This window comes from Leptinotarsa decemlineata, unplaced genomic scaffold (assembly GCF_025532065.1).
Source record: "Leptinotarsa decemlineata unplaced genomic scaffold, Ldec_3_MD MMD2_tig00003798_RagTag_RagTag, whole genome shotgun sequence".
In the NCBI taxonomy this organism is placed as follows: Eukaryota; Metazoa; Arthropoda; class Insecta; order Coleoptera; family Chrysomelidae; genus Leptinotarsa; species Leptinotarsa decemlineata.
In genome coordinates this window covers 3,679,432-3,698,568 of record NW_027412596.1, presented here as the reverse complement: position 1 = coordinate 3,698,568, position 19,137 = coordinate 3,679,432, and the positions used below count along the sequence as shown (strand labels likewise).

Below are 19,137 nucleotides of genomic sequence, written 5' to 3'. Positions count from 1 at the left end.
AATAATGCCAGCCAAGATCGACTGAATCCACAAATTAAACATTAACACGATACTATATTCGATTCACAGTGAAGAACCCTTGATAACAGGATAAAATTATTCTGGAAGGAATTTAACCTGTTAAATTTCCAATGGTTCTCGGTAGCTCATAGTCCGTAATAAAATGAGTCAAATATGAATTCACGCCACCCACTAAGAACAATAAAATTCAACGTTACCGGTATATTTGCCACATTGCTACCTAACGAAGCTAGGTATGTCTTTTTGACGCATGAGTCAAAGTCGGACGTCGGACTTATACTGTCAATGAGTAGAATAAACAAAATAAACCATGATGTTTTTCAAGTAAATAATGAAGATATATTTTATTATTACATGAAAACAGAAAAACAAAGAAAAACGGAGCTCATAAGAAATTGAACTGAAGGGTAGAATTTAAAGTAATATTATAATCTGACTAAACTTTTGGTAGGAAATTGTATTAAAATTTGAAAAAATCAAATCCATTGTTTAATCTTGTAAATGAATTTTTATAGGTACTATAGCTAATCTTTTGCAGCTGCGAAGTTTTGATTAACTGTTAATCAATTCTTAGCAAGAATTCAAATAAATTCATATGATGAATCAAGGAATAAGAAATCTAGACTGTCATTTGGATGAAATATGTAGAAATGAAAAAACTGGGATTTACTAGACATTATAACTACCTATTAATTCATATATACAAGTTGAAAAAAGGATAATCTAAGGTTTAAACCTTAGTGGCCCTGTTGTTTAATTGAGGATGTAAAACTATAACATCTTATCACCTACAAATAATTAGTTGGAAAAAAGTTTACATAAAAGTTACTGTTGCATATTCCATATTTTTGAAATCAGGATAATTTTATGTAGAATTATCAGACAAAAAAAACTAAAATGAACATTTTTTAATGCTGAACTAATCATCATTTGACTAACAATGTTTGACTAACAATGTTTGAATGACTATGGAGGAAAACTATTTTGCTGACTAATACTAGAATGAACTTAATTTTACTGCCATGTTCATCCCTTGCTAAAAAATTAAGTGCGCATTATGAATTTTTTTTTCAATTCAACTTGAGAACTACCATAAATGAATTTTGACATTGCTCTTGTAGAGTGTAGACCACTAGTCTATCAGTAAAATCGGAACAAAAATCATGAAAGGGAAAACTGGTACAGTGGTGTTCAGTCGTGATGATTCGAAAATTCTGCTTATATTTCTAGAGTGAATGTAGGTCATTCAAATGATATATAATTCATTGTTCATCATTGTAATGCAAGGAAAGTAGTTTATTGTCAAAAGGATATATGTATATATTTATTTCTTATTTTGAATTGAAGTGGGTCACAAAAAAAATTAAAGAAATAGAATATTCACGCTAAACTTTTTCATTTATGAAATTTATAAAAACACAAAATTATCGGAAATTATTCTCCTCAAACTTTGATGAATCAATAATGTTCTGAAATGTTTCATTTTAGCTGCTGTCAGAACACATAGTAAATAACAGATAAGACTTTGGAAAACTAGTCATGACTTGGCTGCATAATATACCAGTCCCATATGAAAGACAAAAGACTGAGTAGAATTACCAGGAACTATAGATGCTTTAGATTTTCCTTATTATAACAAATGAAAATGTTTTTTAATTACCAAAGAAAAAATCTTAAATTTTCAGTTAGTCTTTATTTATTTTCCTTCTACATACAATGTTTATAAGCGAACTTTTTATAAAATTGCATAATATTGAAGCAAGGTTGTTCAAAGTTATATGCTATATTAATTCATAATCATGTGTATATTATTTTAATGTTTAGCAATGATATTGACCCAAGCTTGCTAAAGTATTGTAAGCAATGTTCATGTGTGAACTTTTCGAATGCAATATTGTAGCGATGAAAATGAGTACCCACATCAACTTTGCATACACATTACTGAACGTTTAACTCACAAAAATAAATCACTGAAAAATTACTGTAAATATTTTTGTTATTAAAACTTGGTTGCTTGATATTACTTTATTCTCAAATGAAAATGTTACTATGGACAAGCACTGTTTTCATCAAATGATAACTTCACATCTTACTAAGGACCCATTTTCAAAAAAATATTAAAAACAACATCTTTGTTTAAGACAATTTATTCAAGACTCACAGTATAGATCCAGGGAAAAATCAGTTTTCACTAAATGAATTGGAAAAAAATAAAGAATAGAAGGAGAAAAACATTCATACTTTTGAAAATGAAATGAATATATCAAACATCAATGTTTTATAATAAGTAAATAGTGTTTTGCTGAATGGAAGTTTGGGAGAAAATGATTTTTCATCGACAATTATGAAGAAAATACCTTCAAGGACCAAAAAATTAAACATACATGGTATCAACATGGTAGTGAGTTTCCACGGACCCACTACTCATTCAGAGCCAGAAAAAGAAATAAATCAGGGGAATAATGAAACTTTTGAGAACTATTTTTTTTTCTTCACATTCTTTACTTTTTCTCTGCATATATCTGAACTTGCGTAGAAGTGAGTCAGCACTTCTGTCAGTGACTTTCAATTAGTTCTTCAAGTTCTGCAATGAAGTTCAGATCCATCAAATGAGTGTTTTTCAGTACTTCTCTCTAATATCTTTCTGTCCATAGAAGAATATCTTGATCGTTTTGCTATGAAATATTCCAATATATAATATATATTTGAAAATTATGAAAATTATACCATTCACTCCATCTGCTTGTTCTTTTATTGCATTTTTTTCTCGTTCCAACCACTGTTTGATCATAGGAACACTCCTGTTTTTTCAGTATTTCGTTATATTTACTTTTCAGTTTAAGTATTTTATCAGAATTGAATATAAGTATCGTTAGCCAATTCATCTTTGAAGTAAGTTCGTGTTACATATTTTTCATCAGAACTCCACAACTTTCTCTTTTTGAATTTACCTACAAAATAAGTCATTTCTTAATAATATAATAGTTAAAAATACATTGTTGGCTACAAGTTTTGATACATAAACTTGAGTATTAAAAACTTTCGAAGTACATTTTTCAACTTGAATTATTATTTACTTATTATGCCATTATTTATGCCAATATATTTAGAAATCAGTTTATCGGGAATATAGATGTTAAAACATACAGCATGATTAGTTTAAAAAATTTGGTAACGTTTGATAGACCATCCTGATAATTTCCATTCAGACATCTATCCCCCTATTTGAACATATTTCCATAAAAGTACGATTTTTAAAACTTTACAGTACCGGGACTACAAATAACCAACCTTGACCTACTGAATGATAGGATGTAACTTCACTGACTATTGTCACCACTATTCTAGCATGATTATGACAATGTGAATTATCCAGTTTCAATATCGGCCTTCTCCTCTTAGGTTAGTTTTGAATAAAAAGCAAATAACTCGTTAAAAAGATATAACAACCAAATCTAATTATTTGTAGAATCTGTTTATTCTATAGTATGGAAAAGAGTTTGTTTTGAATGACGAATATGTTTACAATATTATTTATGAAACTGATGTCAAGATTTGATATGAACTTCAGTTATGATTAAATAGCATTAATATCTATTTTTTGAATATATGAAATATTGAATGGAATATGAAACCAACTGAATATATACAGAAAAGGTAGAATTTTACAAATACTATGTAAGTCAACTGATTAGATGAAATAAAAGTGTACCTAAAAAGGATTTAATTAATCTTTGATCCAGTTCATCATCTTCAGAATTCGATTCTGGTTGATATTCTACATCTTCAGCACTGCTCTTTCTTAGCCCTCTCAATTTTTTTAGTGCCATGCCTTCAACACCTTCTTTTCAGCTCTTGTTAGTTTCAAAGTATTATTGTTTACATTGTTTTTTTGGGACAGGAGCTTTGATTTTCTGATTTTCTTTTTCGGCACTTTTTTCAAGACGCTGAGAAACTGTTGTGATATCTATTAAAGGTGTGCTTTGATCATAAAATGTTTTGTGGATATTATATTAATGTGACATATAATTTGAAATTCTTAACTCTTCTTCATGAGAAGTACCTTCCTTAGCAACTTCTGTTGCAAAATGTTTTCGCAAATTAGTGAATGTTAGTGTTTTATTTATACCGCTGTCTTCTAAAAATAGACGATTGCATCTGTAAGTGTCATAAGTTTTATATTTATCTTTTGATGGAAAGCCAAATAAATATGGGTTTTCTGGATGAACACCAGCCTTCACTCTATATTTGATAATAGTTTTTAGATAAGGAAGAATCTGGTTTTTATCTACGAGTAATGCAGTGGTATTGCCAAGTTTACCTTTAAATTCAACACGAATATATTTGCTAGCTTGATTTTTTCATGTTCAGTAAGATTTATAAAATCTTTTTCACTCACACATTCTCTTTTATTGAAGTCATCTAATTCAATCCTTTGTGTTTTCTCCTGGTCGTTTTCTATTGAAAACAGCCAATGCTACCAAAACATACTGACATAACTTATTCCAATCTTCAAAGACAAATTTGATTTTAAACAATTGTGATGGAAATCTGCTGCTTTAGTTAAATATTCCAAATAATCCTCAACGTCTTTATTTTCTGGCAAACTATTTACTTCTTTCAACCTGTTATGTCTGTTTTCACTTAATTTACATATTCGGTTTATATAAGGTGCCAATTCTAAATTATATCGGCGAGTCATTGCTTTTGTTAATTTACGTAAATGTTCGTCTTCATTTTTATCACATTCAGATAAAACCACTTCTAAAATTTTTTAAATTCATTGCTCAAAGTTCTTGCATTTGTAGGATGTTTGTATATACCACTTTCTTGGTTCAATCCAGCAACTACATCAATTAACTTTCGCACTTGTATCAATGCAAGAAGGATGCATTAAATCTTTACAACACTTGATGTTAGGATCTATTGTTTTGGCTTGTAACATGAATCGCCCAAGTAATCGTAGTTGGGCCCGTATATGTGTTTTTAGATGAGACTCAGTGTATTTAATGCAGAGGAAATTTCCGTAAACTATCGATATTTCATCAAAAGAAAATGATTGCTAACTTCATCTTTATACATATTGGGGAGCAATTTGGTTTCGCGAACATCTCTGATGCCCTAACATGAATATAATTAGTTAGCCTGAGTGAATTTCCTTGAAGGCATCTGTCGCCTTTCTTCGGTGAACATTTCTTTTTATGCTGCCGTAAGTTATCTTTACTAAAATAACCCAAGCATGAGGGGCAAGGACGATTTCTCTATCTGCCATATTGCTATTTCTCATAACAATGTTTTCTCTATCTACACACAGTTGATTATACTCAAAATCACCCTTTTTCCTCAGTCATTTATTTTTTCCTTCTTTGAAAATTTTGTTGGTGCAATCGTACCAATCGTACTTCGGGTTCTCTGAAATGAACTTTGAACCAATGTCTGGCAAGTGGAAGAGAACTTTCTTACAAAAATAACACGAATGCTGCTTGTGTCCAACTCTTTTTACCAGAAATGTTCTATCTTCAGCTAAAAACAAAATTGAACATTTACAATTAAAAGCACATTGGTAAAGAAAAAGTATATCAATTAAAAAATATAATAAGTCATTCAAATGCTGAAAAGTATCCTGATTTTCATAGAGGAATGCTCATTGCAGCTTACCTATACCATTGATATATGGTAAAACGAAGATCCATCAGAAAACAACTACTTCATGGCTGATGCCTAGACGAACATTGGATTATATCTGATATATCCAACCTTATGCTGATGAAGGGCAAATATCCCAAAACCGGTATCTAGCTTGATCATCCCGAATGGTTCGATCAAGTTTCCGTCTTTATAGCAAGCGATTGCAGGGAAACCCTTGTGGGAACTCTGCCAAGAGAATTCATCAGATGTAATCCAATGTTCATCGAGGTGTTAACCAAGAAAGTAGTTGTTATCTGATGGATCTCCAGCCCACTTATACCTTTTGTATAGGTTTTCTGCAATGACCATTCCTGAATGAAACGGGATATCTACTTTTCATCGACTCTATATCCCTTGGAGTGCATTGTTTTCGAAAATTACTTTCATTAGGCTCACAGTTTTTGTAATTGATGTAGTTATTGCGGTTATGAAAAAAAAAAGTAAGTTTGTTACCTTAATATAATTTTAAAGAAGAAAGAGGTCAGATGACGAGTGCACCTAGGTATTATATATAATTATCGTCCACTCTGCAGCAGATAGTGTCATGTAGTATCTTGATGGAAATTAACAATCCACAAATAGAATCAACTGGACTGAGCAAACCTTCACCTTTTTAAAATGATATTGTTTTGTTTCAAAGAGATATCAATTAAAAATCATTTTGAACTATTTCAGATGGTTACATCTTTTTGAAAAGAACATACCTTCTTGTAGATCATTTTCTAAAACATCAGGTACTATGAATTTTTTATTATTTGTATTAGAAAGTGTTGATCTGTTTAATATTCCACTACAACTTGGGTTCATGTTATTCAAATAAAGATTTTCCTTTATTTCCGGAAAATCATGTATTACATTTCCATCATTTGAAGGTAACTCTTCCATATTCAAAATAGGATTTTCATACGAAGCAACAACAGTTGGTATATTTTTTCAATATCCAGTGTCACATTATTTTTCTCTATCTCAAAATTTGTCGAACTCACATTACCTTTGCTATTTATCAGATAATTACTTGAAATGAAAATAGAATTTTTTTTGGTAAATTTTGCAGAGTGATACTGTTGTTATTTTTTGTGCAAAAAAGTGTGTTTTCATTAACAGAAATAGATCCTTAATCATTTTTAGAATGAATGGTCCAGTTTCTGTCTCAAAACTGACTGAATTATATTCAGCAGCTTCACATTTGTCAGGAAATTTGTCTTTTTTGAGGTCCTTTTCGGTAGTAACTGATATAGTGTGTATATTGAGTTTTCAACTATGGCTGCATATGGTTGTAACAATTCTTCAGTTTCCAAATCATTCTTTGTATCTTGGTTTCTTGTTTCAGTTTCTACATCAAAATGGATTATGATGTGTTCTTCTTTCTCCAGTTCTGTTTTCAATGTTACTAGGGCAGATTTATCATCTGAAAATGGTTAGGTTAAGTTAGGTTAGGTGTGTACTTCTAGACTTCTACTACATATAGTCATCTTATTGAATTCAATTCTGAAATTTTGGAATTTGGTCCAAAAAAATACATTCTTTATAATAACTCAATAGTTCTAATTGACAATTTTATATTCATACTCAAAAATTAATTTCAAAAATAAAGACTGTTTCAACATATTTATTCAGCATAGTACTTTTGAATGCATTCTAAAAAATAATATGGAATCAATCATTCACTAGAATTCTATATTTATTATAAATACATTATCAGCAGCATTCAGATCAAGTGAAAGATGTCACACATACATTGACTAAATCTTTGTCAGAAGATCAACACCATTACATATTATTAATTGATATATAATCCTCCTCCAGGACAAACCTACCAATTCTGGAATGCACTTTTCCATTTCTTCACTTAAGAAATTCAGTATATTAAGTACCTTCTTTTTACCTTCATATTATAGCATTTGTTATGATGAATGTGCCTACATGGTAGGCACATATACTTACTGTTAGAAGCTATAATTGTAGCTGAATACCAAGCCCCTCCAGTATACCTCACACTTATAGAAGTGGTGGTTTTATTTATTCGAGATTTACTACAAATGTAGTAAATACCATCTTCAAATTTTACTAGGTAATACATGACCATAAACCACGCTGCTGACCGGAGTCCTACGATTTAGTGGTCTATAAAATTTACATTTACATCAGTTATCACCTATCACTCAAAAACACACAACTTCGTTTGTTGTTCTTCTTCTTCATGTATTGGCCTCAGCTACTAAGACTATCTGTCCAGTGGATAGCGAATTCGTTTGTTGTAATCTGTACACATTGACAATATTGAAATTATAGGTTGGATTTGCTTTTAGAAAGAGAACATTGACTCTTGACTCATGCATCAAAGATAGATAGCTGCAATATGGCTGATATATCGATAACGTTGAATTTCTTGTTCTTAGTGAGTGACATAAGTACGGCTGTGAGCTATCGAGAACCATTTGAAAATTCAACAGGTTGAATTCTATTTAGAATAGTTTTTTGGTATAACTTGTACTTTATCAGGATTCTCCACTGTGTTAATGTTTAATTCGAGGAATTCAGCCGATCTTGTTATTGTTGTTTGTTGGCTGTCATTACTCTTAAATATATAATTTAAAAATATTGCAACGTTACACACTACATTTTTTACAGTTGTAATGAAGTCAAACTTGTTTTGTTGAATAAACAAATACGAAAGCACTAAAATAAGTGTCAAAATTAAAAGGGATCCACATAACCATTTAACGAGATCTTCAAGAAATCTAATAGTCACAATAAATGTTATCAACCATTGGCAAATATTCAAGTTATTTTAGTGATATAGATTATGTATAATATATTGATTTACCAAAATTTTACAAAATAAGATTTGAGAGAAAGGATATATTCTAATATAAATTCGATGAAAAACATAAAAGTTAAATGGGAGACAAGAACAATATTATGATATATTCCATGATTGTTGACTTCAAGATATCACTTATGTACAGTTTGTATAATAATTAGAATAGAAAGAATGATTATTCAATATTCATTCTGGTTTGTATCTGAAAGTAACTTCTTTGCATAATTTACACATCTTTGTTGAGATTTTATTTTCAACTTAATTTTATTCTACTTCTCTTCGTGGAATTTATTTTGAATAACGATGGAGTAAGTAGAAATCCAAAAAAAATATTTTCAAAAACTATTTTGAATTCAATTTTATTATTTTATGTCTATGAAAAATAGCTTTTTTCTCTTGTTTGGGATGTATATGATCAATAATCCTCAAAATCATGAGGATAACATTATCATAATATATGCGAGGAGTTAATTTTTATAACCAGATGAGTCACAAAATTGTTGATGTTAATACTGATATATAATTTTTTTATAATAAATATTCCTTATTGGTCGGTGTAAAATTGTCTATACAATAATTCTGCATTTTATAGAAATCAGTAGAATCCATACAGATAGAGGACAAATTTCGTCCGACTCTGATATCTTGCCCCATTCGAAAGTTAACAAGGGGTATGGCATTTACGTACTTATGTCTTCATTAAAAAATAGATATTTTATATTTTTTTTTGTCTACTGTAAAATTTGTCGAAAGCGAATCATCGGTGTTGAAACGCCTCATATAGGGTATACTATACGTTTGATTATTTGAATTTCTTTAATTTTCTTAATATTTAAATAACATATTTTCCAATGCATTTCCTACTCCCGCCATCTAGGTAAAAATAACCTGTATGATTCAAGTTCAAGATTGTTTTCTTAACGCAGGTCTCTCTCTCTTCTTCTCTTCAAGATTCCAACCTTACCCATGAGAGGTCGCTGTAATTTTCATTTTATTTCAATCAATTTTATTAATTATTACTGAAATCTTTTCTAAAATCTCGACTCCATTTTGTCAAACTGTGCATTGTCTGGCTATTCGATTCACACCATTTTCTAAAAATTTTGATGTTACTAATTGCTATAAATAGTCCATCCAACTATGTTGGACATAATCATAAGCTAAAAAAGCGTTTTGTATTCAATTGTATGATTTTCGATATCTACTCGTCAATTGTTTCAACCTCATGTTCATTTTTTTATAATGTAAGTACTACCTTTGCCTAAAGACAATGGTACTACTTTGTTGAAATCACTTAGTTTGTCTTATATACTATTCTTTGTACTTCTTGTTTTACTGGATAGGTGGCTAATTCAACTCGAAATACAGGGTGTTTGGTAGCTGGGTGCAAACCTTTAAGGGGGTGATACACTAGCCCATGTAGAACATATTCATACAAACATTTTATTTTCTAGTGGTTTTTGATTTTTAAGAGAACTATTACGATTTTTTGTACAAAAACCCAAAATTGGTCAATTAAATGCTAATAACTTCTAATCTTAACAGAAATGTCCGGTTTTTTAAATTTATTTCAGTAGTCCTATGTGTCCCCATCGTACTAAAGTAGTTTGAAGCACCATTGTGTCCAAAAAAGTTATGTACAGAGCATTTAAGCTCTACAAAAAAAAAAGAAAATAAAAAATCTGATCTTTAATGCCAATTAAAAAAATAAATAAAATACATAGAGGTGTTCAGACACCTTTAAAAACATGCTTAGTCACTGCTCTTTCGTTTGAGGTATCATTTACCTAGCTTAGTCTTGAACTTTTTTAATTAGGGTACCTGAACCAGTTAAAGGTCGTGAATATGGATTTTTGTGGAATTAAAGAAGAAAGTGTTTTGTACTGTAAAAATTTATTGTTGGTGTTCAAAATGTCTTCCACCATTGCGTATACACTTTCTACAACGATTTCGTACTTCAGTTGTGGTTACTTTCATTTGCATTACCTGTTTCATAATTTCAAAACGCTGCCTCTATCCGCTGAAATAATTCTTCTCTCGTGGTGATTTCTGTTGTGTATACGAGTTTTTTCGTCCGACCCCACATAAAAAAATCCAACGGAGTCAGGTTGGGCGATCTGGCAGGCCAGGGGATGGGTCCGTCTCTCCAGTTGCCAGGAAAACAGCGGTTCAGGTGTTCGCGGACGCTTACAGCCCAATGTGCTGGACATTCATCTTGCTGAAATGTGATCGGCCTGTCCGTGTCCAATATTGGCACTTCGGCATCATAGAGTAACATTGGCAAGTCGTTTATCATGAATTCGAGGTAATTTTGTCCATTCAAATTGTCAGGCAAAATGTGTGGGCCAACCAATGTGCGTCCGATGACCCCAGCCCACACATTTATTGAAAATTGTCTTTGGACAGAAATCTGAAACAAAAATGCAATAAAATCAGTTAATTTAGGTAATGAAACACGTGTTGAACATGGGTAATAAAATAATAATAATAAAAATCATTTATTTACCTGTTTTATCCAATTTGGATTGCTGTCCTTATCAGCCCATTCATGAAGGTTGTGGAAATTAGTAATTCCTTCCCTGGAGAACTTCGATTCGTCAGTCCAGAGGATGGACTTTAGGAACCGTATCCGTCTCGCCGGATCCGTTTCCTCCAAGCCTTGCACACCCGTGCCGTGAAACGGATATTTCTCTTCGTTGTGCATCGTACTCCACACTTTCCATATCGAAAGGTTTAAATCTCTCGCTACAACTCTGATGCTGGTAGGATCCGCTTCGAAGGCTGCGAGAATTTGCTCCTCAACATTGACATTATGTCTTCCTGGATTTACTGCAGGTTCAGCATGATGAATGCCAGATTCAGACAGCCTACGATATGTGTTGGAAAACACACGGACATTAGGCACCCTGCAATAAAATAACTCATTTTTAACGTCTTTTGAGGTGAAAATGGGAAATTTTAACTACATCTACAATTAGAACTTAATTTACCTGCGGTTCGGGTAACGTTCTTGGTAGAAACGTCGTGCCAGAGATGCGTTACCATCAGCTCTGCCATACATAAAAATGATATCGGCTTGTTCATGACTCGTAAACTCAGCCATGGCAGCACACACAACAAAAAGTTCGATAGTCCAAAATAAACAACACCTGCAGGAGCGACAGGCTACAACTGAACACGTTGAATAACAAAAATGGGGAACACAAAACCAACGTCTACTCGCAACTCGAAAGGGCAAAGCAGTGACTAGAGAACTTGTTTGGCCAACTTAACCGACCCGGCGAGTGGTCCAAGATGATTACTCAACTCAGGTACCTAAAAATTGATTAACTCAAAAGCAAGTTTATGACCATAGCATAAGGTCTAATTCATAACAATAGAATGCATTCCAATTAATGACTAGCTTCAGGTCAAATTCTTTGTTGTAAAATGCACCGGCACCGGCCTTTGTTCAGTTTTCTCTTGTTTCAAGTTGGGCTAAGTTTCTTATTATTCCATGTAAGTCTAAAAATAATATCGGATATTGCTTTAGGATTTTCGTTTAAAGGTTTTTGAGCTGAATTTCATTTAAATTACTTTTTTTTTTAATTTTTCAAATATCCATATTTACGACCTTTAACTGGTTCAGGTACCCTAATTAAAAAAGTTCAAGACTTAGCTAGGTAAATGATACCTCAAACGGAAGAGCAGTAACTAAGCATATTTTTAAAGGTGTCTGAACACCTCTATGTATTTTATTTATTTTTTTAATTGGCATTAAAGATAAGATTTTTTATTTTCTTCCTTTTTTTGTAAAGTTTAAATGCTCTCTACATAACTTTTTTGGACACAATGGTGCTTCAAACTACTTAGTACGATTGGGGACACATAAGACTACTGAAATAAATTTAAAAAACCGGACATTTCTGTTAAGATTAGAAGTTATTAGCATTTTATTGACCAATTTTGGGTTTTTGTACTAAAAATCGTAAAAGTTCCCTTAAAAATCCAAAACGCGCTAGAAAATAAAAATGTTTGTATGAATATGTTCTACATGGGCTAGTATATCACCCCTTGAAGGTTTGCACCCAGCTACCAAACACCCTGTATGTCTAATTGCCAGAGCTGGGCGTTAACTCGTTAATCCGTTAATCGTTTAACTCGTTAAATTTCAAGTCCGTTGAGTAAATCGTTAATTCATTGATCCAGACTCGTTCAACGATGCAGCATTACTCGGGGAACCGATATTCATAAATCTGTTTATTTAATATAATACTGCTATACCCTCAAGCCCTGCAGTTGTACGTCTTTTTTAAGAATATATTTTAACGCCGAAACGAGCCTCAATTTCAGACGAGAACTTCAGCGTATTGATGTTCATGAAGGGCAATAATATCCACATTATGTCAGATGAATAAATTAAAATTACACATTCTAATTATTATACACTTCGTTTTTTTGTTTCTAGGCTGTCAACTTCCACAACCCAAAAAAAGTTTTTACAAGTAGATTATTAACGCAACAATAAAAAAAATGCAATGTTTATCACGCGTTAACGGATTAACGATTAACGTCAACTTGCGTACAATCTTCCGACATGTAACGCTTTAACGTTTAACGAAGTTCTTTTTTAGTAACGGATAAGCGAATAACGAAGTAATTCAGTTGATTAACGGTGTCCAGCTTTGCTAATTGCCATTCTCCTACAATTTTTCTGACTTCAACTATATATATAAATATATTGCGGAGACGACATTGTTTGATTCCGATTTAATTCTATTACCTGTACTTTGAGCCATGAACTATTTCTTAAATATGTTCTATTACAACTTTACACGAAAATGGTATTCATAATAATGTTGAAAAAATGCCAGAATCACGACTAACAAAGGACTTAGAAATATAGCGCACCCACGTAAATATATATATATATATTATATATATATATATATATATATATATATATATATAATATATATATATATATATATATATATATATATACAATATATATATAATATATAAATCAAGGGCTTAGAGCGACAATGCAACGTTGCCGCTTCTAACATGAATTTGGGTCGTTAACCACTTCTAGATATGTAAAAAAACCGAGGTGCGTTAAACTACTATATATATATATATATATATATATATAATATATATATATATATATATATATATATGTATATTTTATATATATATATATATATATATGTATATATATATATTATATATATATATATAATATATATATATATGTATATTATATTATATATATATATATGTATATATATATATATTATATATATATATATATATGTATATTATATATATATATATATATATATATATATATAACAAATGAAGAACCGCATTCTGCAGATTTCCGATCCTCAATAATTTATTAACAACTCCTACCTGGATCCTCTATTTGAGAAGATCTCATTTAGTACGTCAACCATTGACGTTCAAAGTAACAATAAAAACCAGTTGGATATAAAATCTTTAGAGTCTGACAATGTCACAATTGGAGCTGATCCACCTCCGGTTCCTTTAACTTTCGCTTCTCTACCATAAATTAGTGATACGACACCCAAATTATGCAGAATTTTCAAAGATCTAAATTTAAAAATAGCTTCTAGAATCATATTCACTAATAATAAATTATTTTCGAAACTTAAAGATAAAACTCCAATTAACTTTCAATCTCAATTAATCTATTTTATTTCATGTTTAAATTGTGGTAGGGAATATATTGGTCAAACTTTAAGATTACTCAAAGGCAGAATCAGCTCACATAAAAGTGATAGCAGATTACATCCTGAGAGATGTGCTCTCAGTAATCATCTTTCAAAAGAAGGTCATAAAATGTACTATAATCAAACAAAAATTTTATCAACTGAAAGAAATACATCTAAAAAATTGTTTTTGGAAATGTCATTTATATCACCTCAGTGAAATCTATGCCTTTTTATTACACATTGACAAAAATCTACATGATTTCCGAATCAACAATTATTCTGGTTTTTCATTAATATAATTTCATAACATTTTAAATATTTTCTCTCTTAACAAACTTCCAACCTCCCTATGGCAGGGTTTTACTTTCATTTGACAACACCTCTTCACTTGTTTTCCTCAAGAGTAATGAGGATGTTGTCAATTAATTAACATATTCGATTTTTGGTTTTTCTCATTGAGTTACTTACAGAACAGCAGATGTCTCTGATCACACTTGCACCAGGATAGTTCCCCTTTTGTTCCATACTTTTATCATCTACAAACAAACACACCTTTTCAAACTGAATTACATGACAGCTGACATTGTCAATTGTTTTGTGTCTCTCTCTTTGTTCTTCAACCACATGGCTTTTACCGGTAATCCATAATTTCAAAACAAATAACGATTTTTAGTGAATTTCAATTCAATATTCTTTTCTGTATCCAGTGAGGAGTCAACCTCTTTTAATTTAATGACTTGTTTATTGTATTGACATGTTTCAATTGTTTAGATGTAACATTCTTTACCTTGTACTTGAACATAATATTATTATTCCAACAATTTCCGTAAACAACAACGCAATGATCGACACGATCATTTAGAACAGTGATATTGGTGGGTCCATTTTCAAGAATCCAGGCAAGTTCCTTACCACATCCATTTAATTTCTCCTCAACAGAATATCCCGTGCACATATCGTATACTTGGTTAGGATTTTCACAGTGGAGTTTTCTTGGAAATACACTTTTGATACATTTGAAAGATTCTGATGAAGGTTTTTCAACTGTTCAATTTCGGTCACGCATAACTAGCGATACTGCATGCAGCTTGGCATACTTTCCCAGCACTAATTTTTGGTGGTCGAAATTTATTGGTTTCATTCTATCATATAACTGGTAACCACGTTTTTTCAAATTTTCCAAAACGATAACCGATTGATCGGTGCATGATAAGTAGCAGTTGGGTACAGAAGTGAAATCTTCTTGAGTCTTGGACTCATGTTGGAATTTTATGAAAACTGGGATGAACTTTTCATAACAGAAACTCTCGCGTTCGAAGGCCACTTTGAGAAATTTGACACTGTTCCGTATGTTATACTTCACATCAATACTCACTTCCTTGATCTGATTATCAGAAGTGGTCCTAGAACAGTACCCTGCGGCACCCCATACGTCACGAATGTCGGGTGGCTGAAAACCTTGTCAATATTCACCATTTGTTTCCGATCAGACAGATAATCCTTCAACTAATCGAATGCTGGACCTCTCATTCCATACGACTCGATCTTATGTAGTAATTTTTGTGACATACGGTGTCAAAAGCTTTCGAAAAACCGACGAAAATACATAATGAGCATTCTCCTGTCCACAGAACTATAGACTTCACGAGTCAATCGATTAATAGCATCCTCTGTAGAGCAACCTTCTCTGAAGCCATATTGATTGTGGGAGAGAATGTTGAATTTTTCAAAGAACTTTGAAATTCTATTTTTCAAGACTTTTTCAAAAATCTTTAGGAGAACAGATAATAATGAAATTGGCCTGTAGTTTTCAGCACTTTGTTTATACTTTCGAATAGTGGTTAGATGATGCCAAGCTTCAAACAATCAGGAAATTTTTCTTTTGTAAAACATTTGTTGATAATAAAAACTAGGAGTTCAGATATTAAATAGTTCAGGTTCTTGACGGTTTCAGATCTAATATAATCCCAGCAAGGCGATTTCTTCGGTTTTAGATTTTTGATGATATTACTTATCTATTCTCAGTTGGGGTGGTATTTTACCATCACACTTGAGAAAATTAGACATTCTTCATAAAAAAATATTAAAAATAATGCTCTTCAAACCTTTTAATTACCCCTCTGTAGAATTATTTCGTGATGCAAATATACTGAGCATTAGAAAATTGTATTTATATAATATCATTGCATATCTCTATAAAATTAGACGAACATTACCAAAAATCGATCATTACTATGACACAAGAACAAAGTGTAACGAATATGTCAAAATAAATAAAACCAAAAAATCAATGGGACAGAGATGTTTCACACACATATCACTCAAAGTTTTTAATTTACTTCCAGAGATGTACAAAATATACATTCACTCCATAAATGTTTTGATTTACTATAATGAAATTATTGATCACCTGACATAACAGGTAAATGCTATAATTATTATCTTAATTATTTTGTTTTCCTCTCTTTCTGTTTTGCTTTGTATTCGGCTCAGACTCTGAAAACAAAAACTATGTCAACTGATACAACCAACCTGGTTTATATGAGGTTTCTATGTTTATAGTATCTGAATTGTAATGTAGCTACCAGTTTCTTCATAATAAACATATATTATTATATTATCTCAGTTTCGGAAGTGGTCAAGAGCATCAACAAAATTTTTGGGTTCTTTTATTTTCTTTGCGTAATTTTTTTCCAAGTCGCCGTGACACTCGTTAAATTTATCCCCAATATCATTTTTGTCTGTTATAATTTGATCATTTATTTTTATTGAATCAATGTGAGTCTTATACTTCTGTTTCCGACAAATATCATTGACAACAGTCCCGGGATTGAAGGAAGAATTTGAGTAGTCTCGAATGAGTTCATTCGTATATTTCTGTTTTGATTGATGATTAATAGTATCACGTATTTTGTTCTTGAGATTTCTATAAGTTTCTGTTTTGTCATTACCATTATTTGGGCCTGCCTGTATATATCTATATATCTCATTTTTCTCATCTATAAGTTTCATTATACTAGGGGTTATCCATTTTTTTCTTATTTAATTTTTATTTTTATGAACTTTTATGGAGTTTGTGTGTTTTCTCAAGTATTTTTGTAGTTTTTCATGAATGAGCACATCATTTCATTTACATGTTTCTCATTATAGATGTCTAACCACTCTTCATTCATTATCTCGTTTTTCAATGTTTGTGAACGTTTTATAGTTTTCGGATTATATTTTATTTTTCTTTGATGAATTATAATTGTACCGAATAGAAATAGGTAAAGAAATAATTGAAAACAAATTATTTGAGATTTGAGTGAATATTATTATTTTTCACATATATAGTAAAATCAAGTTCTACTATTATGTCTTGTCATTCTATTGATGTGAGAGATGAAACCAAATGAGGCTATGTATTAATATTCTAGTACTACAGAACTACCATCTTTCACCAAATCCATGTTGATGTCTCCAATAACGATATGAATGCTATATTTTTATCTACAGTATGGGTAGTCATAGAGATACGCATTGAATTCATTTTTATCTGTACTTGGAGACCTATATAACGCGGTAATAAACTATTTGGTTCGATTCGAATCTATATATAATTCTTTTCTGGTACTGTGAGCAATTCGGATAAGTTTATGATCATAACATAAATAGCGTAAGTATATACAAGAACTCTACCATTTCTATTTAATGATCCTTCACTATATATAGTGCTATTACCTGGTATTTCATAAAGATTAGGATCGGTTATTTCAAATATTTCAGTAAAAACAATCACTTTAAACTTTTCAGAGACCTAATTCGAGAATATAAGAAATGGATCATAATTTTGTGTAACGCTTCGAATATTCAAATGTAAAATTCGAAATTTACCACCACACTCATTTTCAAAAGTATTATTATGATCATTAATATCATATACTAATCGCCCAGATATTGTTTCACATTCGTAAGATCTGATGAATCGATCCATTTTTGTTTTAAATTTCTATTCAAAAGACATTGAAAAAGTCATACTTGAAGAGAATTAGTTTGTTTTTTGGTTTCGAGTGAAAAGTTTTGACTTGGTAGGGGTCAGCTCATGTTTCCCCTTTTTTTCTTGATTCTTTGAAATGGAAGACATGAATGATTCTGGCGCTGTTTCAGTTTCAGGTGTATTTGGCACGCTCATATGTGTTAATAGTCTTCTCCTATTTGTATGTAAATTTCTATAGTAAATTAAAAGCGGCAGGTTTATCCCTCAGCTCCTCGCAAGATTAAGGTTCACCATCAATAACCAACGTATTATTTTTCATAAAAGCCTGCAACTGTCAAGTGGGGAATTGATGTTTATTATGATAATAATTTTGATAATCTTCAGGAGTATAATCCTGAGATATGTAGATTTTCTTGTTCTTCAATATAGGTGATTTTTGTTTGGCCTTTTTCATGATTTTATCTTTATTCATGATGCTTACTAATTCTACTACTACTGATCTCGTAGTATTTTTATTTTTATCTATTCTACAGATGTCTCTAAAATCACAGATTGTTCACGGTATTTCGAGAATCTCATTGAATATGTTCATAGTGATATAGTGTTTATGATTCATCACAATCCACTCCATATATCGCTAGGTTATATTTTTTTATCTTCTTTCTAACTCATTCAGTTCATTTTTCAGTTCCAGGACCTCTTTCTCTAGTATATCGTTTTTTTTTCTGCACTGCCTCAAGTTCCTTTTCGAGATTGGTTTTGATGCCGTTCACTTCTCTTTCTATTCCTTCCTTTCCTTTCTATATTGAATTGAATAAGTCCTCATTCGTGATTAACATCGTAGGAAAATGAAAATGGCTCTCAATAGAAGTTTTGGTACACCGCTGTCTAAAACCCACTTTCGATCG

General features: G+C 31.2%; 2 protein-coding genes across 4 annotated transcripts; both read right to left on the bottom strand.

Moving 5' to 3' along the window:
- Positions 1 to 2,615: 2,615 nt before the first annotated feature.
- Positions 2,616 to 8,054, bottom strand: LOC141483687 (uncharacterized). Of its 3 annotated transcripts, XM_074178488.1 has the most exons (4): positions 7,654 to 8,054; positions 6,414 to 7,117; positions 2,749 to 2,972; positions 2,616 to 2,696 (listed from the first exon to the last, which is right to left on the bottom strand). In XM_074178488.1, exons 1-2 carry the CDS (start codon positions 7,793 to 7,795, stop codon positions 6,834 to 6,836), a joined length of 426 nt encoding a protein of 141 aa, XP_074034589.1. In that variant the 5' UTR covers positions 7,796 to 8,054; the 3' UTR covers positions 2,616 to 2,696; positions 2,749 to 2,972; positions 6,414 to 6,833. The 3 variants fall into 3 exon arrangements, 2 of the variants coding, with proteins under 2 accessions (XP_074034589.1, XP_074034590.1); XR_012466228.1 differs by lacking the exons at positions 6,414 to 7,117; positions 7,654 to 8,054 and adding an exon at positions 3,734 to 3,865; XM_074178489.1 differs by lacking the exons at positions 2,616 to 2,696; positions 2,749 to 2,972 and adding an exon at positions 5,476 to 5,544.
- A 2,153-nt stretch (positions 8,055 to 10,207) lies between these two features.
- Positions 10,208 to 11,926, bottom strand: LOC141483686 (uncharacterized). The gene is made up of 2 exons (XM_074178487.1): positions 11,040 to 11,926; positions 10,208 to 10,943 (listed from the first exon to the last, which is right to left on the bottom strand). Exons 1-2 carry the CDS (start codon positions 11,235 to 11,237, stop codon positions 10,533 to 10,535), a joined length of 609 nt encoding a protein of 202 aa, XP_074034588.1. The 5' UTR covers positions 11,238 to 11,926; the 3' UTR covers positions 10,208 to 10,532.
- Positions 11,927 to 19,137: the final 7,211 nt, after the last annotated feature.